Raw genomic sequence first — 26,634 nt, 5'->3', positions numbered from 1 at the left:
AGGAACATAATATATCACCCCCCTTTGGAATTCCACTTAACTATAGAAGAAATGAATGCATTTAGTGTTCCCTTGTTAAAATCTTGCCGAGTTTAACAATAGAACGCAAAACGCTATTAGAAACGAGGTTCAACTGTATTAGGATCAAAACTTGACTAATTAGCTTTAAACCATCAGCAAGACAGAACAGACTGCATTCGCATTATTCAATGCCGACGTAAATATTATAATATAAAGATCAGAAGAAGAAAAAAGAAAAAAGACTAGAAAAGCTCTTTTTCATAGGCAACCAAGCCTATCTTAAAATTTAAAACCTTCTATTATCAAGAATGATTGTCAATCTAACACTGGTTTAACAGATGATACGCTTATTCTTTGATTTTGGGACGCTTAGGAGGTTGGGAACTGGACATACAAACATCCGGCTCACAATCCTTGGGAGCCTCAGTTTCGGGTGACTTTTGCTTCCCTATCCGCTCCTCAGCACATTCTACTGATGTGACTTTGGATTTGACAGCATCAGCTTCAATCTCACCATGCTCCACCTTGGAGGGCTCCAATTCACTTTTATCAGGAGAAACTTGCATTGCCACTGAAGGCTGAGCAGAAGGATCATCCAAACTGGATGATGAAGCATTCAGCTTGTCACCACCTGACTTGCATTGCTTTTCAAACATCATTTGAAGGTACTTCCCTTGTTCTTCAATTCGTAACTGTAGATTTCTTTGAATCTGCAGAGAAGGGAGAGTTACAAAAATCACACTGCAAATTACCCAGAGAGAAACCCAGGAAAGCTCAACAATAAACAATAAGACAAATGGATACCGGGGGAAGTAGCATTACTATATCCAAGTGAAATATTAGGGATCATACACAAGTTGACATGAACATCCTTTTTTTTTTCTTTTTTTTCCAAAGGAGCAAATTCATACCTCAAGCTGTTCATGCAGCCGCTTCTGAACTTCCATCTGCAGTCGCAGAGCTTCAGTGATCTCGATACCCCTATTAACCGAAATAAGAAAACAATGGATAAGTATAGGAAAAAAAAAATGAAATGTGATAAGACCCTAATCATGTCTTAATTATGTTCATATTGCTTGTTACACTTGAGCAATTGAGGCAGACATTAGGCCTCTTTTCAGATCTACTTCCATCCCTCCACCAACTGACTGCTCTTAGTGAGTGAACAGCCACTTAAAAGCAACCTTTAACTCATAGCCCTAAAGCTTTCAAAACTTTTATGTTACACTAGTATTCACAGTAGAATGAGGAAGAACCTCTGGTTATGCAATGTTAAGACTTCTAGAAAGCAATGACTAACTAGTGTAATCGGACAAACAACCTACCCCCCAAGCTAATAACAATAACTGGATAACCACAAGGGGTTCACCAGCTGTTGCAATGAATTCAGATTGAAGTGTTCTTCAGAAACTTACGTTTTCAAGTCTAGAGATGTCATTTCTTCGATAGGAGTCAATTTTTTCTCCAAGGATCCTACAGAAAAACGTTGACAACACCATACGATGTTAAATGAGGTCAATATACAAATCCCACTATAATCGAATAGAGCATCAAACTCCAGGAAACAGAAACAAGCATTTCAGCATAAATATGGTACTGGTGAATGGATTTATAAAAAACCGAAGTAAATAAGATGATAAAGAGAGACTAATGAGAAAATTCTAGCAATACATAACATGCTCAGAAAAATGGGAAATTTGATAAGATAGCCCAGTCCGTAAAGAATGAGAAAAATGAACTAGTCCATAAAGGACAACAAAAAAGTCAGAAAGTCAGAGAACTTTGTTATTAACAGGAAACATAGAAGAATTTGTCATTAACAAGGAGTCTTTGTTATTTTGTATCCGATTGCTACTATTTGCTCCTTGTTTATGTGATCTATTTACCTCTGCCCCAAACTACAAATATTATACAAAAGGTTTCATTGACATAACACATAGACAATTGAATAAGAATCATTATCCAAAACTGTCAAAACTTAAAAGTTCAAATATGATCAGAGAAAAACAAAACATCATGAGAAACAGACCACAATCATGCCTACGTAAATACACGCTAAAAAAATATCTTTTAATGCATAAGATATACATAATATGAAACAGAATTTAGATATAAATGCATGAATTTACATTACAAAAAGTCAATTACTATATACCTTCTGATGACTCTGGTCTGTATCTAGCGGTCCTATATTTCTGCAATTCAAATATCTCCAATTAAAACAAAGTTCCTTCTTACAAAGATGCATAATCAGAAAGATTTTCTGTGAGAACAATGTTAAGGTGAAATGAGCTTGTTTACCTGCAAGTGACTTTTCACATGATAGATAGTCAAGCCTTCCACTTTCATGAGCTTCAGCACACCCTTAGGAGTTGCTCCTGTAACAAGTGAAACTTTAACTGGGGCAGAATATCTAATCTTGGGCTAATAATTAGTGAAGCCAAATAAGTACTCACTTTCACTACCACCGAGTTGGTTAACAGCTTCCACAAAAGCTTCATGAAGTTCTGGTGTCCAACGCATACGTGGCTTCGCTGCGGCACTGTTAGCCGAGGAAGGAGTAGTAACAGCAATGATATCCTCGGATTGAACAGGAAGGATTTCTCTAGATGGAGCAGGAATGATTTCTCTAGATGGAGCAGGAATGATTTCTCTAGATGAAGCAGGTTGTTGCTGAGAAACTTGGGACTGCTGAGCTGAAAAATTCAAAGATGGTTTGGGAACCTGGTATGTCATCTGAAATAACAAAATCAGATCCAAATTGGTTTTTCTGCCACGCATTATTCACTTCAAATTTTCATACATATATTGAACAGCAATATGAGAGAGTCTTAACCTTTGGTTCCAGATCTGTAACATTGTTGTCAACGAGAAGGTCACTCCAGTTAGAAGTCAGAGCATCATCATCGGTAATTAGCTGGTTTGCCCACTCCTGCCAATCATTTTGCTTACTTATATCTTCAGCAGCCAGAATGCCACTACAACTACTGCTCTCTATTTGACTATTCTCAACAGGGGTATTTACAGGAAAATCAAGGAACCCTGGCAGAGAATCTGTACCCCAGGAACCATTGTTTTCTTTGGAATAGGCACAAGATGCTGTAGATTGAAAAACTCCTGAAGGAGAAGAATGTGGTAATGGCATAGACACAGAACTTAAGGATTGCAAAATGAAAGGATTATTTCTTGACTGCTTCTCACGAGGTGAAACAGATGAGTAGTGAAGATCTGTAGAGAATCTTGAGGGTGATGAAAATATGTGACCAACTACGCCACTGTTGGATGTTAAGTGACCTGCTTGTGCCACAGGCCTTTCCATCGAAACCTGCTGTGTGTCTTGCAACTTGGGATACGTCTCCTCCGATGAGGGTTGAAGGACTGGTAAAGATGAAGATAATGCTCCAGAGACTCCCATGTGACTAAGCTGCTTTGCAGCTGATCTCCGAATGGCAGGGCGTGCCTCCATCGATAGTTCTAAATCAGAAAACAGAGCAAATCAGAAAACTGAACATCAGTCGATTAGTCATTACTAATTAGCTACTAGCTAAGCTTGTGATAGTGGTAACACTGACCAACTTAAAACCTACAGAAAGCGCCCTGTTTTCTTGTTCTTATGGCTGAACCACAGAAACCAATCATCAATTTCACCTGTGAATAATCAATAAAAGCAAGTCAACACCAAAACAAACCATAACAACATAAAATCATTTCAAGGCCGCAAAAATGATAAAATTCCCCCTTAACCTTTAAAAAAAAAAGAAAAAGATTTGACAAACAGAACGCACACGCATGCCTCTACAGTTACGTCACATTTCCCAGACTCAATGCCAAAGACTGTACTCAATCATCCCCGAAAACTACAAGTCCAGCAGAAGAGCCATATTATTACACGAGAACTCGTCCAAAAAACAACCAGAAAAAACCAACACTTTCTCTTCGTCTTATTTCCGAGCCAGTTCACGAGTAAGTTGTACCGGTACATAACACAATCACATGTTCACATTCTGGATTAGCCAACATAATCTTAAAACCTTCAGCTACAAATTTTCCGAATAAAATTTCAGACTTCTCACCTCCCAAAGGCGGCCACATATGTATCCTAAAGCTATAGTTCAGCTATAGTCCTATATCCTATATTGTCCTCTCTATTCTCAACCCAAAACAGTCGCATATGAACTGAAAACCAGCTCGAAGAATCAGAATAATTCAATAATTTAACAAAGAAAAAGCATTAAGCTCCACCATGCAAAAACAGTAGCTACATGCCAAACCAAAAAAAAAACACATTATCCATCACCAAAACGATGGGAGCACCAATTCAATTCAGACCTAATAATCCCAATTCAATCGAATTCCCAATTGAGAATCGCAATAATGAGCAGAATTATAAAAAAAATGGGAAATTGAAATTGAAATTCGTACCGAAGAAGTTGAGAGCGAGCAGCACCCAAAAAAGCGACCACGAACCAGAAAAAGGCGCAGAAGAATCGAATCGTAAACCAAGAGAGAGTTGGCGACGGGGAGAGAGAGAGAGATATGTCTACGCTAACAGACGGGTGTTTTTGAATTCCGTCACCGGCGAGCGAGAGAGAGAGAGAGAGAGAGAGCGAGAGAGACGATGACGAGTGCGTGCCCCCTTATTTCTGGGCCTTTTTGGGGATCCCTTTCTCTCTCTCTCTCTCTCTCTGTGCGCATTATAAGAAAACAGTGATTTACTCCACGCGCCCTAGTGGGGCGTGCGGACCACTCTCCCGCGAATATGTGGCGGGGCCCACAGCTGGCGGCTAGTGATCGGGTGTGCTGTGGAAGTATGTGAAGGGGTGCACGTGGGGCAAGGATTTCAGTGTGTGTATATATGATCATTTATTATTGGAAATCTCTTTTTTTTTAAAACGTTTTATTTTTTTATTTTTTTTGTATTGAAATGGTCTTTTGGAGTTGCTCAAAAGACCACCGTGTCGAGTGTCGACATTTTCTTTTTGGGTCTCTCTTGGGTCTTTCCTCCTCGGACACAAGTATTGGTCCATTGGATTTGTAGTGGCACACGTGTAACAAACCCAGACACATCATGACAACATGGGACAAAATATAGGTTTTCATTTAAAAATTAAATTTAATGTTTGTAACAAGAAACTCTTACCATTAGTAACGCGGGTCATATTATCCATTTGACATTTAACTTATTATGTTTTTAAAAATATTACTTAACTCGATTACTTTTAAATTCGTCTTTCAATAAACTCACTGTCATTAAATTTATCGTTAGAAGTTGTTAAAGTTGCCAGTATATTTGTCAAAAAACACTAAAAAGTACATTTTTGTTTTCCACTACAAGGCCAAGAATGCATTATAGTTAAGGTGTTTTAGGATAAAAATGCCAAGAATGCATTATAATTAAGTGTTTTAAGATAAAAATGCTAAGAATGCATTATATCTTAAATTTACAAGTAATTGCAGTATTTATTTGGTCAACAATTGACCGGGTAAACATTAGTATATCATTCAATAAAATCATCCGAGGTAATGTTGAGGATCTCCCAACTAGACTGGGACCTCTGCCCATTTTCCAAACAATATACCAAAATTTTTTGTGCCGAGTAATATACTCCAATATAAGGCCAAGAATGCATTATAGATATCGTATATGGTTTAGAATTTTTCCATTAGACCTTCCCACCGTATTTTGAAACAAGACATATTCCGGAGCTTTATGTAAAAATCTACTCATTTGGATCCATGGTGAAAGCGCCACAAATGTGTGCTCCTGGATATTGCTATTTTAATATTCCTAACGTTTATATTCTATTCATAGGTAGCGTCCAACTCGATTTTGTAACCTCAACAAAAGAAAACTAAGAACTAACTCTGTCTTGGTAAAGCCTTTTGCTTGGCATGAAAGCTTGTAAAGGGTGAACCGGTCTTGGCATGAAAAACCTGTAAACGATGAGCAAATGCTTCACGCCTTCCACTACTACTGGGATTATAACTTAATTAAGGTTTTAATGAGAAAATTCAATTTTCTTTTTCATTTTCGCTTTCTTTACCGTGTTGCAAGCAATTGCTTGACGAGGCAAAACTATGCATGCCATATTATTATGAGCCCAATTCAAACAAGTTATATCATCTGCTCTAACTTGCTCAAAACTCAAAAGAAAGGAAGCTTTTTGTTCTTTCATCTGGAAAAGAATGACGGTTTCAGAAGTTATAAATTCCTATAATTTATGCTCCTATGAGTAATTCAAAGGATTTATATATAGGGAAACAAGGCTATGACCAAGTTGTCAACTTTGCAATGCAATATGGGAGAATATACTTTGATACCCAGCAACACTGAACTGAAAAAAGAGGACAAAGACTATAGGTAGCCTAATACAGCAATATGTCTGCTCATTAGCCTTGTAATTTTCCAGTAATGGACTGAAATTTCAAGCTAGACATAGTACATTGAATTGGGTAGTTTGAATGTTCTTTTTGCAATGGGAAGTCCCTCGAAACTGCTCCACTGATCTCCTATTATGCCCCAAATGCGGTAACCTTCATCGACGAGTCGATGCCTTGCCTCAGACTTGTACTTCTGCACTTCCATGAATTCATCTTCAAGACCCCTGTAATGTGTTATAGGTATACATCATGAAATCTAGTCATTGTTAGTATATGTGTTCATCCTCAAAAAGAGGGATTTGAAATCTTGATTAGTAGTACGCACATACCTTAGCACAAGATTAGTCCATCCATGGTATCCAACCTTAATGAGGTTATCTACACTTGGAGATCTAAGGGTCTCCCTTCTTGAAGAGATGAGAAAGATCTTAAATCCTCTGTCTTTGATATCATGGAAGAGCTCTAGTGTGTGCTCTAGAGCTGGTGCCTTGCTCTCTTTCATCCATGTTTCCAAGGATGTTGCATTCAGCTTCTCTCCCCTAGTTTAAGTTTTCCAAAATTAAAATTAAAAATTACCTAGTCATCCCACAGTAGAATAAGAACAGCAACCTTGTAATATCTAATCTGTAATGTTGTCTAGTCACATATTTGACTCTAGCTAGATTGCTGGCACACATCAATTGATCAATGAAAAACGTAATGCATTGATGGGTAATGTTCCCTTATCAAATAATGTTATGTTTGTCTCTAGATCACATGCATATTCAAATCAATAAGAATTTATTTGATTCGCAATGACGACACAACATTCTGATAACATAGTGGAATATAATCTGAAGTTTCACTTACCCAAAACCATGTTTCTTGAAATAAGGAATAGTGGAGAGGAGTGTATCATCAACATCAAAAATCCAAGCATCTTTACCATCACCCTCCAAAGTGCAACAGCAACTACTGCTCAGGTAGAGAGTGACTTCCTCCAAGGCCCTCTCTGAGTCAGCTTTGTACTGAGAAGATGTCATGTATTTCTTTATGTGCTCAACACATTCTTGAGGCACCACATCAAACCCTCTAATGTTGTTGACCTCAACATTGATCCTCCAACTCTCACAGTACTTCTTCAAGCCATCTCCCACTACCCCATTGGTATTCTTCTTTCTACGGTTCAAAATGCTCCAATCTGCTGCAACCACAATGAAGAGGCTTGAGATCAAAAGCAGGAATCCTATGAGTTTTCCCATTAGCAAAATGAGGGACTGAGGAAGTGGAAATGGGTGAGTTTAGACAATTTGATGAAGAATAAGGGGCAAATAAAAGGGTGGCATGGGCTGTGGGGTATGAATTTTTTGGTCTTTTACTGGAGATCACATGGTTTGCAATCAAATTTGGGGATTAATGAATGCAAATGATGGACAAATGGACAAAAAGCAAAATCAAAAGGCAGATCTATGCTTCACAACTCATGAGAATTGTTTGCTATGGTGTATGGATCATCTGATCTATTAAGTTGTACCCATTATGCTCATTATTTTTGGAACTTCAATATCAAATAGCATGGTCAGGCGTGCCCATCATACTGATGAAGTGATGGGTTTCACATATGAACACAAGTCTCACACTCTCACCCATACTACGTAACTAGACAGTGATTATAATGTCTCATAGAGCTTAACAACTTTCGAAGGATTTCGATGTATATTGATGAATTGGATGTTAAAATGCCGTTCACCTACTAAATGAATTCTTTGTTCAGTTGAGATCAACTGTTCGTTGGATTTAATCACATGGTGGAGAATAATAAGGTTGTTGGACTTTACTTAGTTTTTTACTATTATCTACTGTTGAATCAAAATCCAAAGATAATAAACATATCTGAGCATGAAAGTCACTAAGTGAACAAGATTCTTGAATGTGATATGTTATTCTATAAATTGCTTCTTTTTCTCATCTTTTTCTGTTCACAAAATATTACTAGGTTCCTTTGTTGATGACTTTCTGTGAGTGGTTAAACACATTGCATTAACATAGTGATGACATGGTATGAAAGTTTGATGCAAACTATACGGTTTTTCTATCTGCCTCAAGAAACAATAAACAAAAAGTATACGAACCATGATGGTTTACTATAATTTTCACTTTTTCAGCAATCCATTATGACCATGTTGAAGTGTTGGTGGTGAGGTTTTGATTCTTTGCCATTTTTAAAAGGAAAGGAAGCACAATTTAGGTCAAGTTTGTTGATGGTTTCGATCTTCAAACACAAGAATCATGGAAATGAATGGTGGAGGACCCAAAACCAACCATTATGCAAAGCTGACTCATCTTTCATTCACTTTATCTTTTAGATTGTCAAAGATAGAAAGATTGAAAGAAGAACAATATTCATCCACTCGTAAAAGAAAAATGAAGATAGGGGAATTACCATTATAAACAGAACTTTCAAGGTCAGTTTGCTCCTTCTTATCAACAAAATGACCATTAAAAAGGCCATTGCAGAGACAAGAATAGGTCGACAGTGAAAATAAATTTGGCCTGCTACTAACAGCCAACAATCCCCTGGAAAATTTAAGTTGCATGACTATACAGACTAAAGTAAACTGGAAAATATCTATACATATAGAAGTAAAACCTTGCGCCTTCAATGATCTCTGGGAAATCATCACCGGAAGCTATGAGGTGAGACATGATCATCGAAACCATTGTCGAAGTTGAGAGAATAGCTATGAATATCATAGCTGAACTGGGCATATCTCTTTTGCCGCCCGAAAGCTTGTTTGCATTGTGACTTCAACTTCCGAATCAGCTGCCCCAAAAGATGAGATCCGCTGAAAAAACCAAATGATGCTCCTGTTTCAACACTACCAAGTGTGACTGCAGGCCTGGAGCTGGCAATTCTCCTCCCCAACTTCAAAAACTGCATTCTCCAAAGGCTAGAGATCCTTGAAACCTTCATTGTTAGCTCTTCTTATCCACCTTCAGCTGTGACAGTTGTTTTATATAGAGTTTATATGGGCAGGAGCGAAAAGGCAAAAGCGTCAATTGCTAACCAAAAAAAAAAACATGTAGATGAAGCTTTCAGGTGTCTATTCCCACTTGCAGGCAATCTGTATGGTGTCACATTCTCATTGGTCGAAGTTGATAAACATTATTATCAGGGGTCTGATATGCTTTGCTTTGATACCATATCCAGGTCACCAAGGCCCCATTCTACAGAAAGGGATGGAAACTTGCCTCTAGTGATGCAATGTCGGTATAGAACTATAGATGATGACAAATCACTTTTGGAATGGATTGATTTCTGCATAGTCACTTGTGTTGATGGGGGTTGTATTTTGCTCCTGTTTCGACCATAGACTCGATAGTGAACTTTCCTGGAAGCTTGCAAGTAGAATGAGGTCCACTCCTACGTCAAAAGATCACACCGTCCATCCCCAGAAAACGATAGTAACCTGATTAATGACACTGCTGTTAGCTTTTTTATGTAGCTTTACACATGGTTGATCACGCTTTATACACAATAGGGCATAGGCCTACAAAGATCATGAGGATTTTCGAAACCGTGTTTGACACGTGTATGATGAAAACATTTTTTTATCAAAAGTGTTCGTTTTACCCGGAAAAACAGTTCTGCACTGAGAATAAACCACCTAGGCACCTAGTAAACCAGAAATGGATGAAAATCACGTTCTTGCAAGGAGGAAAGAAAATGATGTTCACCCTTTGGCAAAACAAGGCTTCCTTGTATCATATATCCTACAAAATCATGCTCCAGATAAAATTAAACTTGAGATATTCCAATTACAAGTTTTGGAACCAATAAAGTACTTATTGGAAAATTTCAAGTTTCAACTACTATTTCAAATTTTAACCTATATAGTTAGTTATATAAAGTCCAGACTTACGTTAAAATGATTTTTCTAGCATTTATTTGAAGGGCATACTTGACTACTGGTAGTAATTATTCACACTTATGGAGGATCAAGATTCTTATCAGAAGACTGACCTGATAATTCAAAACAGTAGAGCACAACCGTCAGCTATGGGCAATTAGACGAGAGCCATAAACATGAAAAACATAAAGGCACCAAATTCTCTGAGCAAGTTCACCTGGAAATAAGTTTTGCGTTAATTATTTGCTGGGCATTTTCTTCTGATATGGTTTCTACAATGGAAACATTTTCGTTGAATCAGGGAATAGAGTTAGTATGGAGTTAATTCAATATACTCACAGTCAGTGTGCTCCTTCCTATTATGAGCACAGTCACAACATCTACAAAAAAAGAAATGAATACATGTGAGCTGCCGCTGCAAGAGAATTATCTTTGTGCGACAAACATACAAAAGTACAAATCGGAGAAAAGGAGTTAAAACACAAAACCTCATTGTTGAAAGATCTCCCCTGACTTGAATCTGAATTTCACTCAAATAAAGTCTAAACAAAGGTGACCTGCAACACAATTATTGCCTTCTTAAATTGGAATACATACAGATTGAAAACAAGTGTAAGTACATAAGTATAAACATGGAGGGAGGGTATGTTAGAATTCCATTGAGACTAAACCAGTCCACTTTCATATGCTATATCATCATCAGTCATGCGCTCGTGCTTAGAAGAATTGTATACTATTTGGTAAAGCTATTGTAATGTGCTTGGTAAGAAATAAAGGAAGGTGCTTGTTTTATATAGATTAAATGGAGAAAAAGAATCATTCAAAACCAAATGACTCAGTTCAGGTCCTATGAGAACAAGACGATTGATTCAAAGTCCAAAGCACATCCAAGCATGGCAAAGGATAGTGTTAAAATACCAGGATGGAATTGCAACGGCTCCAAGAGCTGGGCATATCTTCCATAACAGATGCACCTGGCCATCCAGCATTCCACTCAGATACTCAAGAACGTCAGTTGCCTAGTTCCAGCACAAAAGCCAACCATGATGAGTAATGGAAGATAAAAGTATGAAGAAGTAAAGAAGAACTCACAGAACCCAAACTGCAAAGTAGCAGACAGAGGCACTGAGAGATTTACTTGCAAGAAAAGGACACAGAATAAACAAACAAACAATATGTCATGCTTTTCAAATTTTGCATGCACACACATATACTTTGCAGTCAATAACTAACCTGGCTGATTGCTTCCTGTTTAGATCTAAGAGTAGTAGATCTTCCATGGAGTAAGTTGCACACTTCGTGATATTGCTCCAAAACAGTGTGGGAATCATAAGAAACTGACACCAAATGCTCAATTACAGAAGTCCATCTGCTTGCAATGCATCCTAGTAACATGAGCTCCTGTTTGAAGAGGGAAGAACCATTACACATAGTGCGATCCGTTAACATATTCAGCTTTCAGAGTTAACATCAGCCATCATATGCAGCAAGACTTTATCAAGTGAAGAGATGTAAAACACACAACACAATTTCTAGAAGTAAGGATACGATTTATTTCCTAGACAATGGAATTGACAACGTAATTAGGTACACCTAATACAAGAGCCATGTAATGCCCATGTGAGCAGTTGTGTAATAATACACTAGTCTATGGCAGCACATGACCATGAAACTAGAAAACATGTATTGCTGAAGAGAATCAAGCCTTCAAGGAATCGATAAAACTTTATTGTAATTTATTTGAGGCATTGGACTGACTTACAATTGTTTCGCACAAACCATTATCACTGCCTCCTGCTAAATCACTGAAGTTCAACTGTTGAAAAGTTTGTACCCACTGAATCTTAGGGGTAGAAAATACCATGCTGGCACCGGAGACTAATTGAACAGTTCTCTTATCAAGAAAATAAGAGAGGCTATTTGATTTCCAGCGGTTCCATGTCAGAGAACCAACCAACCAGTCTACAGTCCTGAACAAGTAGCCACAAGATATTTCAGTTCAGGCCATAGCAGTGAGATCCTGAAAAAGTGAAAAGTTAACATTTTGATTTGTCGTGTGAAGTTTTCTAGATATCTATGAAAACATTATGCCTCAACTAACTGCATCCCCAGAAAAAACAAAGAATCAATAATGTGAGATACTATCTCCTATCACTAACAGACTAGACACTTTCAACCAAGAAAAAGAAAACAAGAGACAAGACACTCACTTTTCAATACACAGTGTCCTACTAATACTACTCACACCAGAATATTGGGCATAGGATAGATTTTACTTCACCAGCTCAATTACTCACTCTTCTAAGATACAAACACACACACATACAGTTCCACTTACACTGGAGTATTTTCATGCTCTAGCTGCTCTTTCAATAAGTTATCATCAAACTCGCTCCAACTGCTATGTCTGACACTTTGAGAAAGAACGTCTAAGCCTGACTCAACAGCTGATATCAAAGAAACCACAGACCACCTCTTCAGGAGCTCTTGAACCGCGTACTTGGTCAAACCATTACCACCGCAATCTCCAAACTTTCTAGCCGGCTCAATGCCTTGCTGCATCAGTGTATCCTGCAGCTTCAACTTGCTGAGGTATACATTAAGAAAATCATGCTCAATTTCCGATAGCTCCTCAAGATCCATCTCCACAGTCGCCGTCAGCAAAGCTCGCAGATGCGCATCTCTCAAAGGTAAACTATGGATGAGATGCTCTAACACAAAACGCCGCGCCGTAGCAAGAGTAGCAGTTGACATATGTGCAAGGCCCTGTAGTAAAACAACTAATCTAAGAAGGCTAGACTTTAAACTTCGCCATAAAAGAACTAGTTCACTCAATAAACACTAACCAAAACATTAAATTCTAAAAATCCCTAACCTTAGGGAAAGAAGCAGCAGATGTCATTTCAGAAATAGCCCCATCAAGTTCCATCACAGAGTCCACATAATCATCAGAGCTGCTAAAGCTCCCCAGAAACTAACCATACAAAGCCAAAATCAAAACTTTGCACCAAATAAACGACAGGAATTCTGAAATACCCTTAAAATTGAAACCAAATATGAATTGGGGGAGTAGTGAATACTCACATTTTCGAAGAAGAGGCCCCATTGGAAGGCCTTCTTGATATTCTGGGAGTCCCAGTGAGCAAGATGACCAGAGGATTGGTACCCAGAAAGCAGAATCAGAATATCGACGAACCCTTTAACCAGTTTCATGAATTCTTCCAATGAAATATCTGGGTGGCTCCAACTCATTGTCTTGTTCGCCCCGTCAAAGTTTCCACTTGGCAATTACTTGCGTTTTTTTTTTTTTTGGAAATTTTCAAGGACTGAAAGGAAGCCGGAGATGCGTTGATGAAAAGAATGAATGGGTAAAGTGAATTGGAGGATGCAATTGAGAAGAAGGGTTGGCTATTCTGATTTTCCCGCCCTCCAGGACCTATTTTTATTTTGCCCCTTTTCAAGATTATCAGTATTAATTAAGGGGGGTGTATTGTATTTGGATTTGTGCAGACTTTTTTTAAATGACAGACTTTTTAAAAAGTCCACAGACTTTTTAAAAAGTTGATAAATTGTTATGGATTTCTTAAAACCATTGATTTTAGCAACAGACTTTTATTGATTCATGAAAATCTATATATTTTATTATGAATGATTTCTACAGATTTCCTAGGATGTACAAAATATTAAAAAAAAAATAAAAATAAAAAAAAAACAAATGTAGCCCAAACACAAAACAAAATAATAACTTGTTGTCTCTTCAATGCTCTAGTATCTTCTAATAGAAATTGACTCAAATAAATGATTGTTAGTCTGTCTAGCGAGTTTGTTCTCATTCCTAATCTCCCAACAACATAAATATACAATATAGATCACTTGATGTTTATGGTTAATTATTCTCATCAATTTTGTTTTCGCCGACTAACATATATTGTAGCAATATTGGTCAATGTCTTGATCTATAATCAATCAATTGAAATTCAATTGTTCAACCTTTTTTTGAACCATAATATAAATTCAAATTAATGAGAATAATTAATTAATAAGATAAAATTTAGTATGGTTCAAGGTCTTAGGGTTAGACCACAATATTTGAGTTTTAGGGTTTCATAAATCATTTTTATTGCTATTAGGGTTCGAAGTATCACAATTGAAAAAAAAAAACAAAACAAAACAAAAATCGCATTCAACAACTACAATGAACATGTTGGGTATCAAAAAAGGTTGATATTATAAAAGATTAGACAAAAGACAAAAAATTAAGAAAGAGAGATGATAAAGGACAAACTTCTTCATGGGTAGAGAGAAGAACTTTGATAGACCTTTTTTTTTTTTTTTTATTTGAAGAGGAAACTTTGATAGACTTTTTGAAATCTTTGGTTTGGAGGCTGGAAAATTATTGGAGTTTGGTATGTATAGTTAACACTACAAAGTCCATGATTATCCATGATTTTTTAATTCCATAAGTATGAATGATATTTTGAATACCTCTGTACTTTTATTCATTTTTAAGAGTCTTAATTGAATGCTCCTAGATTTTGGTGGAATTCATGAAGTCTTTAAAAATCCTAATTGAATACCTCAAGACTTTCATGGACTGTTAAAAGTCTATATTGAATAAACCTAGACTTTTAAATTTCATAGATTTCTTTAAAAGTTCCACTAATTCCATATACAATACACCCCCCTAAGTAAATAAAGAGAAAAAAAAGCAAATAAAGGCTTAGCATTACGCACCAGTCTAGTTGAAATCTAGCTAGACCCGTAAGTTAGATGAATGTGAGCTGAATGCTTAAAGAGATCTGATGTTTGATTATCCGCCTATGAAAAATATATTCTGGTAAGAGCTTCATCCAAATCAAATCTTGGAAGTGAAAATATTTGTGTTTGTATTTCCTAATATACATGTATGTGTATTGAAATATATAGTATATAAATCTAATACTTAGATAATAGGTAGATTCGGTATTTATTAAAACCAAATTAACTTTTTCAGTAATTTTCGATTTCGGTTTTATAGGTTTCGGTTACCAACAATCAATTTATCAAATCTAAAACATCATTTGGTATTCAGTCGATTCAATAACTACCAAATCAAGTGATAGCCTTAGGTTATAGCCATGTTTATTCTGCATCATGAAAATGTTAAGGCGGTAGAATTTGATGAAGACCATAATCCATAATTCGTTATGACCTTAGCATAGTCACAATTAAGACCATTGAAGCTCGACACTCGATTTAAGCTTTACCCTAAGGTGAGTTACAGTTGATAGACTTGAACAGGACATACCAAGTTCAATCGAAACAAATAAGTCACAATGATAAGATAATTAAGCTCGCTTGTTAGCTCAGCGCCAACGCAGCGTCACTGGAATGGTATCAAGAATATTTTCCGATACCTAAAAGTAACAATTGACTTGGGACTATTATTTCCCTACAGAGAGACAAGAGGGACTGCAGATGGAACTGCAATCCCTAAAGGAAACATTGATGGCGAAAGCGCCGCTCACTACACCAAAGGTTTTGCTGATGCCAAGTACCTCTCTGACCCACATAAAGGTCGTTCCCAAACTGGTTATGTATTTACCATTGGGAACAAGGCGGTATCTTGGAGATCAACCCAGCAAACCCTTGTGGCTACCTCCTCAAACCACTCAGATATCATTGCTCTACATGAGGCGGTTCGTGAGTGTGTATGGTTAAGAGCTATCATTACACATATTCGAGGGACTAGTGGTTTGAGTTCTACCACTGAAAAGCCTACTTGCATTTATGAATATAATGCAGCTTGCATCGAACAGATGAAACTAGGTTATATCAAAGGTGATAATGCAAAACACATATTGCCAAAGTTTTTCTACAATCAGCAACAACAGGCCCTTCTCCAAATTCAAGTGAATCAAGTAAGGTCTGAGAAGAATGTGGCAGATTTGTTCACCAAATCATTGCCTAAGGCCATATTCGAGGTTGAAGGTCTAGGCAACGAGCTCACCCGAACTTCAATCCAGTTTTCATTTTTTAGGATGTATTTTAATAATCGCAACCACTCATTCTCTAGTTGCCTGCACACATAAGAATCTACACAAAATTAGCCAAATAAGAAAACGTTTAACCATTTGATTAGCACAATATTGTTCGTTTTAATTTTTCTAACGTATTACATTTGTTCACTCAATTTTGAATGACCAAATGATTATGGATTTGGTTGATTTTTTTGTAGACATCAATGTTGCATAGGAATCTAAAGAATCAACGGTTGAGGTTATTGAATTAGATCACATACTAGTGTAAAATAACAAAAATCCTCAAATTCATAAAGTAAGGAGGTCCTTAATTTCTATACTGGGCCTCTATATATATAGGGCCCTTCCATTAAGGGATCCCTTGTGGGACAAACTTTTTTATTGTATTTCGCCATCTCGACCGTTCATTTTTTAGGTCTTAATGTATAGATCACGTATGCAAATTTTCAGCCAAATTGATGATAGTGAAGGCATTCATAATTGCGATTTACAATTATATACATGGGCGGTTCATGTTAGACAGATTCGGTTCCTCCATTGATTTAATCTAGTTTGATATCTTAACGATCATCAATTTGGCAGAAAATTTGCAAGAGTGATCTATTCATATAAACCTAAGAACTTAACGATATATCATTTCTAGTGAGGGATCCTTTTTTTAGCCATGTTAAGGAATTGCTTATTAGATTAATTTTTCGATCATATATCGGGATCTCCACCATTCAGTTCTTAGGTCTATATGAGTATATCACTTTTGCAAATTTTCAGTCAAATTGATGATTGTTAAGGCATTTATAATCGTGATTTTATTTTCTATGCATGAACGGTTTAGATTGATCAGATTTGGTTCGTCCATTGATTTGATCTAGGTAAATGGCTTAACGATCATCAATTTAGCTAAAAATTTACAAGAATGATCTACTAATAAGAACCCTAAAACTGAATGATCAAGATGTCGAAATGTGATCGAAAAGTGGTGATCCTACAGCAAGTGTCATCATCATTAAATGTCACGTAGAACTAGAGAACATTGAAAAATAAAAATTAATATCTAATACTAATGAAGAATTTATATAAATAAAGAAGGTCGATACAAGAAGGAAAAAAAAAAGAAAAAAAATGGAACCAAAACACAGACTAAGCACAAGCTTCTAACATTAATATCCAATCAAGCAAAATATATACCACAAATATATTTAGGGAAAAAGATGCAAACAATACCTGACATTTGGCCCATTAGTAACTTTAGTACCTGACAAAAAAAAAATCACTTTAGTACCTGAAGTTCGGACCCCGACCCAACTTTAGTACCTAGAGCCGTTAACTTAATAACGGCGTTAGTCAACTGTCAAACTTTGAGGGTATTCTCGTCCTTTCACTAAATTTCTTCTTCTTCCTCAAGGTCTCTTCATCTTCTTCTTCCTCCAAACTCTCCCATCATCTTCTCCAGACCATTGCCAAAAGAATGAAACCCAGAATTGGGGCAAATTAACTTCATTTCTTGGATGCCTGAATAATGGCCTTGTTGCGATTATGTTTCAAATTCCGGCGAGAATTCGGAAATGGCTTCGAATACGAATTAGTCTCTGTTGCAGGCATGAGTATATAAATTCATCACCATCTGCTAGAGCTGGTGCTGCATCACCCATGTACGTGATCCGATCAGACATCACCCATCTTTCTCTCTTTTTTTCTTTTCTTTGGGCCGAGTCACCCTTTTTTTCTCCTTTTTTTTTTCTTTCTTTCTCTTCTTCCTTTTTTCTTTTCTCTCTTCTTCTTCCTCCGCCTGCTGGTAGATCGAGGATGGGCAGGCTGCAGGTGAGATCGAGGGTGGGCGCTGGTGGGCAGGCTGCAGGCTTGCTGCGTTGGGTGGGCTGTGCAGGCGTGGGATGCGGGGCTGCTGATGTGGGGGCAGTAGTGTGGAGGGCGACTGGGTGAGGCTGGGCAAGGCAGGCGACTGGGTGAGGTTGGGCAGCGCTCGACCTGGTGTGTTGGTCTGGCCGGCTGTAGGGCTTCGCGGCAGGGGCTGCTGCAAGGCAGGTGGGGCTGGAGAGGAGGAGGCGCGGGGCTGCTGGAAGATTTTTTTTTTTTTTTTTTTTTGGTTTAGGGTGGCGGCAATCTAGAGTTTTGGTTTCTGTGGAGGAGGTGGTGGGGTAGAAGCGCCGGCTAGAGGAATGAGGGTTCTGGTGGTGGTGGTGGGTGATCGTTGATAATGGTTAAAGGAAGAGAGAGAGATAGAGAGAGACAGAGAGCAAAAGAGAGATATGGAAGAAGAGGTTAAAAATATATATATATATATATATATATATAATGAATTAAATATGAAAGTACGAAATTACCCTTCAATATATGCCACCTGTCAGACGCCGTTATTGAGTTAACAGCTCCAGGTATTAAAGTTGGGTCGGGGTCCGAACTTCAGGTACTAAAGTGATATTTTTTTTTTGTCAGGTACTAAATTTACTAATTGACCAAAAGTCAGATACTGTTTGCATCTTTTTCCCATATATTTATATCACAAAGCAACAAATGGGGCATGTGTGTAATGTGGAGTACGTATGATATGCATGTTTTTTAATTCAGAGCAAAACCATGTTGTTCTCTCCATCTCAAATCTCATGTGATCCAAAGTTCCATTTTCGAAGCTATTTTCTTCCAGCTAGTTTCATATCCCGTAAAAATCCATAACCATCTTCATTTTTATCGCTTATTTCGGTGATAGAGTCGATCGATATATTATTCTTGAGAAAGCTGAAGGAGGTTGAGCAGAGAATTGGTTTGGTTGTTGTGGCTGTGGCTGTGGCTTAATTTGGTGAGGTACGGTACGGTACCGGCGTGGTGAAAATGAGGTGATCTGGTTACTACATCCACAGTGCATGTTTTGGTCACGATGAGTTGGAGGAGATGTTAGTGTACGTAGCAGTGCATGATGTGTTAGTCTCCAACATAAGAGGTTCATGTAATCATGTTGCTAAACCCTGCACATAACCCAATTCTCATGTGACAAGGAAAAAACGCTATTAATTAGCTCGAGTAATTATCAAAATACAAAACCATGCATATATACACTCATCCGTTGTGTTTACTTTTTGTCGAATTTTACGATTGAAAATAAAATCTTGTATCCTATTGATCAATTGACGATTTTTGAAACAGAATAAATATGTGTGTCAAAGATTCCATGCATGATAGCTCAATTTTCTTGTAGTACTCTTTCTTTGAATATGCATAATGCGTGATCCATCTCTAGCTCTCTCTCCAAAGAAGAGGGAGCTGGAACCGGGTCTACTCGATCCCTAAGAGAAGGAGAATAAAGAGAGAGAAAAATGAGTCCAATTTATACAAACAAGCAAAAACAAAGCCAACAAGTGCAAGCGATAAGCATGAACAATCTGTGGAATGAAGACTCCATTCATCTTGTACGTGACAGCCAATCAACGTGTCGGCTGGGACACGTGTCGACCTGCAGTTGAACCCTTACGGAATTCAATGCTTTTTTTTTTTTTTCCCTCCGTTTCTCCTTGTATGATTGGTATATCCATTCTCATTTTTTTTTTCTTTTTTGGGACAAGATCCTCTGTCTTCCTCTAATCTCTATCTCTCATGACCTATACGTTTCTGAGCTTATTATAAACCGTTTAAGTATGATCAATGTTAATTTCTACACGTCACTGGAGGGCCATATCTAGCTAGGATTGTTGCTATTCGTCAAATTTGATAGATGTACGTGTTTTTCTTATGTTAACACAATTGACATAACATAATTGCGGTATATTTCATTTCCCATCTCATATATAAAACCTTCGTAATATTGGAGACGGTAAGAAGAAAGAATCATATATTTTACCTTCTGGTTAGGGATAATGTAGCTTTGATAGACGGTGAATAGTAAAACGATTTAAACCCATTACAGGAAAAAAATTCCACTAGTGTTTTCTCTAGGGCGCGCATGCCCTTTTTAAATGTGACTTTCTACTTTTTTTTTTTTTTTTTTTATCAATGACTAACTTCATTAAAGAACGAAGATTACAATGATATGGGGTACAAAGAGCTCTAAAGAAGACTCTCCCCACTTTAGAGTCCATACTGACACACTGATGGAGCCAAACTGGCCCCGACTCCAAACACAAAAAAGGTTGACTTAACTGCAAGGCTTCCTTTGCAAGGCGATGTGCAACCATGTTACAATCACGCTTCACAAAGTGCCAATTATAACTAGAAAACGATAAAACTAACTGCTTAACTTCATCTAAAATATGGCCTTCCGAACTTAGATCACCACTTACATCATGCAATGCATTTAGTACTGTTAGCGCATCTCCCTCAACTTCTAAACTCAAAAATCCAACATGTAGAGCAAACCTGAGACCATGCAGTAGTGCCAAAGACTCCACAGCCCTCGGTGAAATATTACCAACCTGGGGAACTGCCATAGCCTCCCGTAGTTTTCCTTGATGATCTCGGAAAATAACTCCCAGCCCACATACACCTTTCTTAACATCCGTTGCCCCATCAAAATTCATCTTGAGGCAGCCCAAATCAGGAGGTTTCCAAACATGACGCTCCAAATTCAGATTCTCCTTCGCTGTTCCTTGCACATCTCTTCTCGGTTCACACTTGTTAGCTTTCGCATTGGCTGCATCAAATTGTAGCTGCCACTCTCCAGCTGCAGAAACTAATTCCTCTGGCTTTAAAGTCCTTTCACCATGACGGTGAAGATTTCTATTTCTCCAAATCCACCAAACAATAAATCCAAAAGCTTCCAAGTCACTTCCAACAGCGGTATCAATGACATGTGCAATAAGGTCAAATAGAGATGGTTCTTGCCATACCTTACATACTTCACGTAAAAAAGAAAGCTTCCAAACCCTTTTTGCATGAGGACACGCCCAAAATACATGAATTGTAGATTCCACAGCTGCATTACAAAGCCAACACGAGGCATCTGGTGTTATCTTTCTTCTTTGCAAATTCTGGCCACATGGAATATAATTAAGAATAGCCCTCCAAAGCAGTAGTTTAATTTTATGTGGTACTTTCAAAGCCCAAATTTTCCTCCAAACTACCGACACACTTGAAGAGCTACATTCAGCCACACTTCCACTCTTTTTTGCTATCAAATCACGAGCCACCCAATACCCCGTTTTCACACTGTAGCTTCCATTCTTCGTATTATGCCAAACCAACCTATCCGGAATCATTCGTAACCCCAAAGGCATACTTAATATCATCTCTGCCTCATGATCTAGGAAGCTTGATTTTATTAAAGGAACATTCCAAGCCCCAGACTCTGTAAGTAGGTTAGCCACAGTCCACTTTGCTGGAAGATTTACAGGCGATACAACTTTAAAACTAGTAGGGCAAGGTAACCAACGATCGTCTTTAAGTCTAACGCGCTGACCATTTCCAATACGCCACCTAGTTCCACAATCAAGCACCTGTTTACCCCAAATCAATCCTCTCCAAACTGCCGAAGGGGTTGTCCCCAAAGAAGCATTCAAAAAACATGTGTTCGGAAAGTACTTAGCTTGCAAAATCTCACTAACTAACGACCTCCTACCCCAGAAAATCCTCCAGACAGTTTTAGCTAACATTGCTTGATTGAACGTCCGCAAATCCCTGAAACCAAGACCTCCATCTACTTTTCGTTTACATAACTTCTCCCAGCTACCCCAATGTATACCTCTAGCACCACCACCTTTACTCCACCAAAATTGGCTCACCTTAGATTGGAACTTCTTACAAACGCCAATTGCACTACTAGAGAAAACCCATTTAGAGACAAATCATTTTGGGACGGACTAATTTTTCGTCCCCCAAACACATGATTAGAGACAAAAAAAATTATTTTGTCCCTAAAAGTTTTGTTTTTCAAAACTCTCCGTTTGACCTATTTAGAGACAAATAAGCTTCAATTAGAGACAAAAAATATTTGTCCCAAAATTTAATTGGAGATGAAATTTAATTTTGTCTCTTATGCGTTTTAGATTTTACAAATAATTGGTAAAATTTAAGTGTTGCACCAAATTTCAAATTTTGGATGAAAAGAATTAGGGGAGAAAAATTTCCTCCCTTATTTCATTAGCAGATTTTTTTATTATTTTTTATTTTTTAAACTTTTCATCTAGACAAGTTACTTCTTATTATAACCGGTTCATTATTAATGAAGTTCTTCTTGATCAAAAAAAAAAAAAAAAAACCTTTCATCTAGACAGGGTTTGGCGAAAATAAATAGTGTGTAGCAACTGACTGAGATTGAAACAATGTAGTTTCGATCTCACATATATTTAGCCTATCCATTTATCTTAGTTCTTCGAACTATTCGACGATCACTGCTCTGCGACTTCCCCATATCTTAGCCTCCAAACACCAATACTCCCAACAGCAGTGTCTCTTATCATGCAATCCCTCTCATCTATCTCGCCTCTCTTAGTTTCTCTTCTCCTCATTTACTACCCTAAATCTCAAATTAGGGTTTTCAATGTTGCATAATTTCAATCTGTTTTTAGTTTTTGTACTGCTAATATTTGTTTGTTGATATCGTAGTAAGGTTAGAGGCTTGACTAGAAGACAATTGCATTGCTGACTACTAGTAAGAATCTAAGAGAACTTTTTTGAAAATCCAAATTCTAGATCATCTTTTATATGAAAAGAGTTTAGTGTATTAGGATTCTTTTATTTTAATTATTTTATCTATTAAAAAATTAAATGTTTGTTAGCCAAAGTATAATTTTTTACGTAAATACCCCTTATGTAGATACTAGGAAAACCACCTTAATAAAAAAGGATAAACAAGTAAAATTACAAATAAAAAAATAGATATATTTTGATCTTTTATTAAAGGTAAATTTTTTTTTGAGAAATTTTATTAAAAGTAATAAGGATAGAAGGATAGAAATCTCTTTAGGTAAAACAAACGTCAATATCTCTTTCTCTCTCGCCGTCTGTCTCTCCTCGACGACATGAACGATGACAGTAGCTCTTGTCTCTCCTCTCACCAGCACCGGCAGCACTTTGCAGTCCCAATCCCAACATCTCTCTCTTCTCTCCTCCAATCTGTCCCTCTCTCTCTCCCCTTCGATCGGTGAAAACTCGGAAGTAAGTCTCTCTCTCCTTCTCTCAAACCTCTGATATGTCTACCGGAGTTTCTGTTCATTTAATCTTGAATATGGTGAATTGAATTCTGGGCCTTTTCAAATTGAATGAATATATGGTGAATTGTTGATTATTATTCCCCGTTTTTGTTGATTATCTGATTCAAATTAAATGAAATGTTATTGTTTGAATTGGTGATTGTTTGAATATCATTTTGTTTCGATTCGACAGTGTAAATAATTGAAGCATAAATATTTGAGTGTGGTAACGTTTCTCAGAGATACCAATTGAGGTTTAGGCTGTAATACTATAAATGTCTAATACACTAATATGAGTGATATCAAATATTCTTATTGGCTTCTGTCTTGTGGTGGAGTAGTCGAGTAGGTCCTGTACTTGGGATAATGGGGATAATGTTTTGGTAATGATTAATGAATCAAAGAATCAAAAATCTGTGGATGCAGAATGCTTAGTTTTCATTGTCTTCTTGAAACCATTTATACAATACTACACTAGAATACTACACTAGTGAAACTGTGGATATGTGGAAAATGATTATGATTGTAAGAAACCGTGCAATGATTATAAATTGATGATTATGTTTGATATATTAGGGAAATGGCTTGCACCTCATCTTCTGAAAGGAGCTTGAGTTCGATGGAGAGCGAGACTCGAAAGGACATGGACATGGATATTAGGGAATGGCTTGCACCTCATCTTCTTAAATTTCCAGAATTCTTCCAGTCTTCATCTAGTCTATAGTACTGTTCTAGACTTTAGTTTATTATAAATGTTTTGGCATTTCTAATAGTCTTCAGGAGTTCTTTTTGAAGACTATCGTGAGGTTGTTTCTCAAAACAATGAACCTTGGTCTCTTATCGGAGATTTCAATAATATTTGCGAACTGAGGAGAAAATTGGGGTAACTCCCCTTTTAATTGTTATATGCATAATATCTGTTCTGGAAATTGGTCTCTTGGCATTTACTTTTATTATTTTTTCTCAGGTGGATTCTTTTCTCTCGTGTATTAATAGTATTATACATGTTTGATTCATGCAGGATTAACAGAGTCTACAAGTTGTCTTTCTTTAATAAGGTAATAATAATGTAAAACTCTGATTATTACTGGTACAAATTAAATATACTTGTTTGACAAGCTTACACTGCAGTTTGGTACTATACAAGTTATTTTTGCTGTGTCATTTAGATTTCAAAATGAATTCGCTTATAATAGTTGTTTTCTATAATGGCCATTTGACATCAGAAAAAGCTTAACTTAGCTTCCTATTTGTGGCGTTTCTGTATTTGCAGGTTATTAAAGAAAGACAAGGATGCATTCATTAAAATTTCTGCAGCGGGAATTAAATGCCATTGAGAAGGACAAGGATGCATTCATTGACGACTTTTATAAGGTGAGTTTCTTCCTCGTTTTCTCTGGGCATTTGATATGTTATTAAAGTTCTATGCATTCATGAAATCCTGATTCTTTGCAATCAAAATATGTTAAGGAGGACTACAATGACATGGTGGATGGAAGGCAAAGATGGTTAGGACTAACTCTGGAGAGCAGAAGTGGGGCCTCTTCATTGCCAATAATAAATGGTTATTATACGTCAAGTTTTGCATATGCAGATGCAAAATTGTACTCGAGTTAGATATGCATTTCAGATAAACATTGTATTCAGTTGATGATGTGTTGTGCTTTAGACGGTCTTATCTTAAACTATGTCGATGTCCTATTAGTGTTTGAACTTTTGCCATCTATAATAATGGAATTGGGGTTTGTTTTTGCTCATTTGTATTTGAATCTGTGTCAAATTCAGTATTTGCCTATTTTAATCGTCTCCTATTCGTCTGATAGGCACCATTAAATTTGAAAACAATTTAAAATTTGAAAATAAAATGCGACGGAATGAGTTTCGTCCCTTATTCATCTGATTGGCGCCATTTATAGCTAATTTTCCCGCCAACCTGAATGAGAATGAGGGATGAAATTTTGTTGAATAGGGGACAATTTTAATTTCTTCTCCAAATGCATTAGGAGACGGAATTTATCAGCCGTTGCCTTTAATAATTAGGGACGAGCATTAGGAGACGACTTTAGCCACAAAATGATTTTGTCTCAAATTTTTTTTTGGGATGAATTCTCAGCTTTTAGAGACAAACTGATTTTGTCCCTGAATGAGTTTTCTCTAGTAGTGTTGGCAACTAGAACACACTCATAGAATAAGTGGGAATAGCTTGAGCCACAGCTTTAATAAGAACAAGCTTACCCGCTTTTGAGAGGAACTTCCCTTGCCAACCCTGCAAATGAGTATCCAATCTCTCAGTCATCTTCCGAAAAACTTCTTTTTTATTCCTACCAATAGTTGTTGGCAACCCCAAATATTTTTCATGGAAATCGACAACCGGCACATTGAAAATCTCTTGTATTTCTATTTTCTGTTGATCAGGGACATTTGGACCAAAAGATAAAGCCGACTTCTGAAAATTAATCCTTTGTCCTGCCGCATTCTCACACAATAGCAAACATTGCTTCAACTGAATACTATCATGAATGGTATGTGACTTTCTACTTTATTTTCATTTTTCAAGTGATAAATATAATTAGATAAAATTTGTACTAAATTACTATATTATTTGTGGTCATCAATTATTGTCAATAAGATAGATTTTTATGTATCATTGTTGGTCCGCAAAGACAAGTTTCCCTTCCATACTCCTCCACCCATTTTGCTAACTCTAAGGTTGGTGTACATCAAAGATGAACGAAGACAAATTTCGATCACACAAACTAGCACGCCAACTCGTGCAACGCATCAATCAGGACTCATAATTATTGTAAGTGAAACTCTAACCTTAATATCCAATTAGAGATGGGACAAACTCATAATTATTGTAAGTGAAATTCTAACCTTAATATCCAATTAGAGATGGGACAAATCAATGAAATTAACATCCTAGCTAAAGGGGCAGATGGAGTTTCGTTTGACTGAGTTTCAAGGTAACCTTACATGTCACTGCATTCAATGAAACACTGACAATTCTATATATTAAGGGAAGGTGACAACTGTAAGCGGTAAATTTTTCCTTCTGAAACAATCGATTCAATGAACGTTGGTGACTGAGAATAATTGCATAAGAAATGTTTATGCGCTATGAGAAAAGATGAACCTGGACCATTTTGATAGATATCATTCTCCTGAATAAGTTAAATTATATAATTG

At 37.0% G+C, this 26,634-nt stretch overlaps 3 protein-coding genes and 1 long non-coding RNA gene across 8 annotated transcripts; 1 reads left to right on the top strand and 3 right to left on the bottom strand.

Moving 5' to 3' along the window:
- Positions 1 to 179: 179 nt before the first annotated feature.
- LOC112172042 (protein PHOSPHATE STARVATION RESPONSE 1) lies at positions 180 to 4,699 on the bottom strand. 4 transcript variants are annotated; one of them, XM_040508656.1, is made up of 9 exons: positions 4,444 to 4,699; positions 3,594 to 3,669; positions 2,858 to 3,495; positions 2,478 to 2,745; positions 2,323 to 2,399; positions 2,177 to 2,216; positions 1,437 to 1,494; positions 933 to 1,002; positions 180 to 731 (listed from the first exon to the last, which is right to left on the bottom strand). In XM_040508656.1, the coding sequence occupies exons 3-9, from the start codon at positions 3,485 to 3,487 to the stop codon at positions 369 to 371; spliced, it is 1,506 nt and encodes a 501-aa protein (XP_040364590.1). In that variant the 5' UTR covers positions 3,488 to 3,495; positions 3,594 to 3,669; positions 4,444 to 4,699; the 3' UTR covers positions 180 to 368. The 4 variants fall into 4 exon arrangements, with proteins under 4 accessions (XP_040364590.1, XP_040364588.1, XP_024164972.1 ...); XM_040508654.1 differs by having other exon boundaries at positions 2,478 to 2,757; positions 3,609 to 3,669; positions 4,444 to 4,697; XM_024309204.2 differs by having other exon boundaries at positions 2,478 to 2,757; positions 3,594 to 3,671; positions 4,446 to 4,697.
- Positions 4,700 to 6,294: 1,595 nt separating this feature from the next.
- On the bottom strand, positions 6,295 to 8,110 carry LOC112174086 (acid phosphatase 1). The gene is made up of 3 exons (XM_024311789.2): positions 7,252 to 8,110; positions 6,732 to 6,941; positions 6,295 to 6,626 (listed from the first exon to the last, which is right to left on the bottom strand). The coding sequence occupies exons 1-3, from the start codon at positions 7,641 to 7,643 to the stop codon at positions 6,452 to 6,454; spliced, it is 777 nt and encodes a 258-aa protein (XP_024167557.1). The 5' UTR covers positions 7,644 to 8,110; the 3' UTR covers positions 6,295 to 6,451.
- Positions 8,111 to 8,795: 685 nt separating this feature from the next.
- LOC112174084 lies at positions 8,796 to 13,659 on the bottom strand. The gene is made up of 10 exons (XM_024311786.2): positions 13,377 to 13,659; positions 13,168 to 13,266; positions 12,631 to 13,058; positions 12,055 to 12,262; positions 11,526 to 11,693; positions 11,211 to 11,311; positions 10,781 to 10,849; positions 10,632 to 10,672; positions 10,406 to 10,509; positions 8,796 to 9,851 (listed from the first exon to the last, which is right to left on the bottom strand). The coding sequence occupies exons 1-9, from the start codon at positions 13,542 to 13,544 to the stop codon at positions 10,436 to 10,438; spliced, it is 1,356 nt and encodes a 451-aa protein (XP_024167554.1). The 5' UTR covers positions 13,545 to 13,659; the 3' UTR covers positions 8,796 to 9,851; positions 10,406 to 10,435.
- Positions 13,660 to 23,212: 9,553 nt separating this feature from the next.
- On the top strand, positions 23,213 to 25,208 carry LOC112173856. Of its 2 annotated transcripts, XR_002925746.2 has the most exons (5): positions 23,213 to 23,410; positions 24,022 to 24,328; positions 24,467 to 24,503; positions 24,719 to 24,819; positions 24,916 to 25,208. It is a non-coding gene; the product is annotated as an uncharacterized LOC112173856 (long non-coding RNA). The 2 variants fall into 2 exon arrangements; XR_005802264.1 differs by having other exon boundaries at positions 24,022 to 24,503.
- Positions 25,209 to 26,634: the final 1,426 nt, after the last annotated feature.

This window comes from Rosa chinensis, chromosome 6, assembly GCF_002994745.2.
Source record: "Rosa chinensis cultivar Old Blush chromosome 6, RchiOBHm-V2, whole genome shotgun sequence".
Taxonomy (NCBI): Eukaryota; Viridiplantae; Streptophyta; class Magnoliopsida; order Rosales; family Rosaceae; genus Rosa; species Rosa chinensis.
The sequence above is the reverse complement of the archived record's forward strand: the minus strand, read 5'-3'. Positions and strand labels throughout refer to the sequence as shown.

Excerpts from the sequence above, each read along its gene's own strand:
- LOC112172042 (XM_040508654.1), bottom strand. The coding sequence starts at position 3,487 with ATGGAGGCACGCCCTGCCATTCGGAGATCAGCTGCAAAGCAGCTTAGT. Across the intron at positions 2,400-2,477 it reads CCAACTCGGTGGTAGTGAAA|GAGCAACTCCTAAGGGTGTG; the intron begins GTGAGTACTTAT and ends CACTTGTTACAG. Across the intron at positions 1,003-1,436 it reads ACATCTCTAGACTTGAAAAC|GGGTATCGAGATCACTGAAG; the intron begins GTAAGTTTCTGA and ends TTCGGTTAATAG.
- LOC112174086 (XM_024311789.2), bottom strand. The coding sequence starts at position 7,643 with ATGGGAAAACTCATAGGATTCCTGCTTTTGATCTCAAGCCTCTTCATT. Across the intron at positions 6,942-7,251 it reads TTCAAGAAACATGGTTTTGG|GGGAGAGAAGCTGAATGCAA; the intron begins GTAAGTGAAACT and ends AACTTAAACTAG. Across the intron at positions 6,627-6,731 it reads TGGACTAATCTTGTGCTAAG|GGGTCTTGAAGATGAATTCA; the intron begins GTATGTGCGTAC and ends AACACATTACAG.
- LOC112174084 (XM_024311786.2), bottom strand. The coding sequence starts at position 13,544 with ATGAGTTGGAGCCACCCAGATATTTCATTGGAAGAATTCATGAAACTG. Across the intron at positions 13,267-13,376 it reads GGGGCCTCTTCTTCGAAAAT|TTTCTGGGGAGCTTTAGCAG; the intron begins GTGAGTATTCAC and ends TTGTATGGTTAG. Across the intron at positions 10,673-10,780 it reads GGAGATCTTTCAACAATGAG|ATGTTGTGACTGTGCTCATA; the intron begins GTTTTGTGTTTT and ends CTTTTTTTGTAG.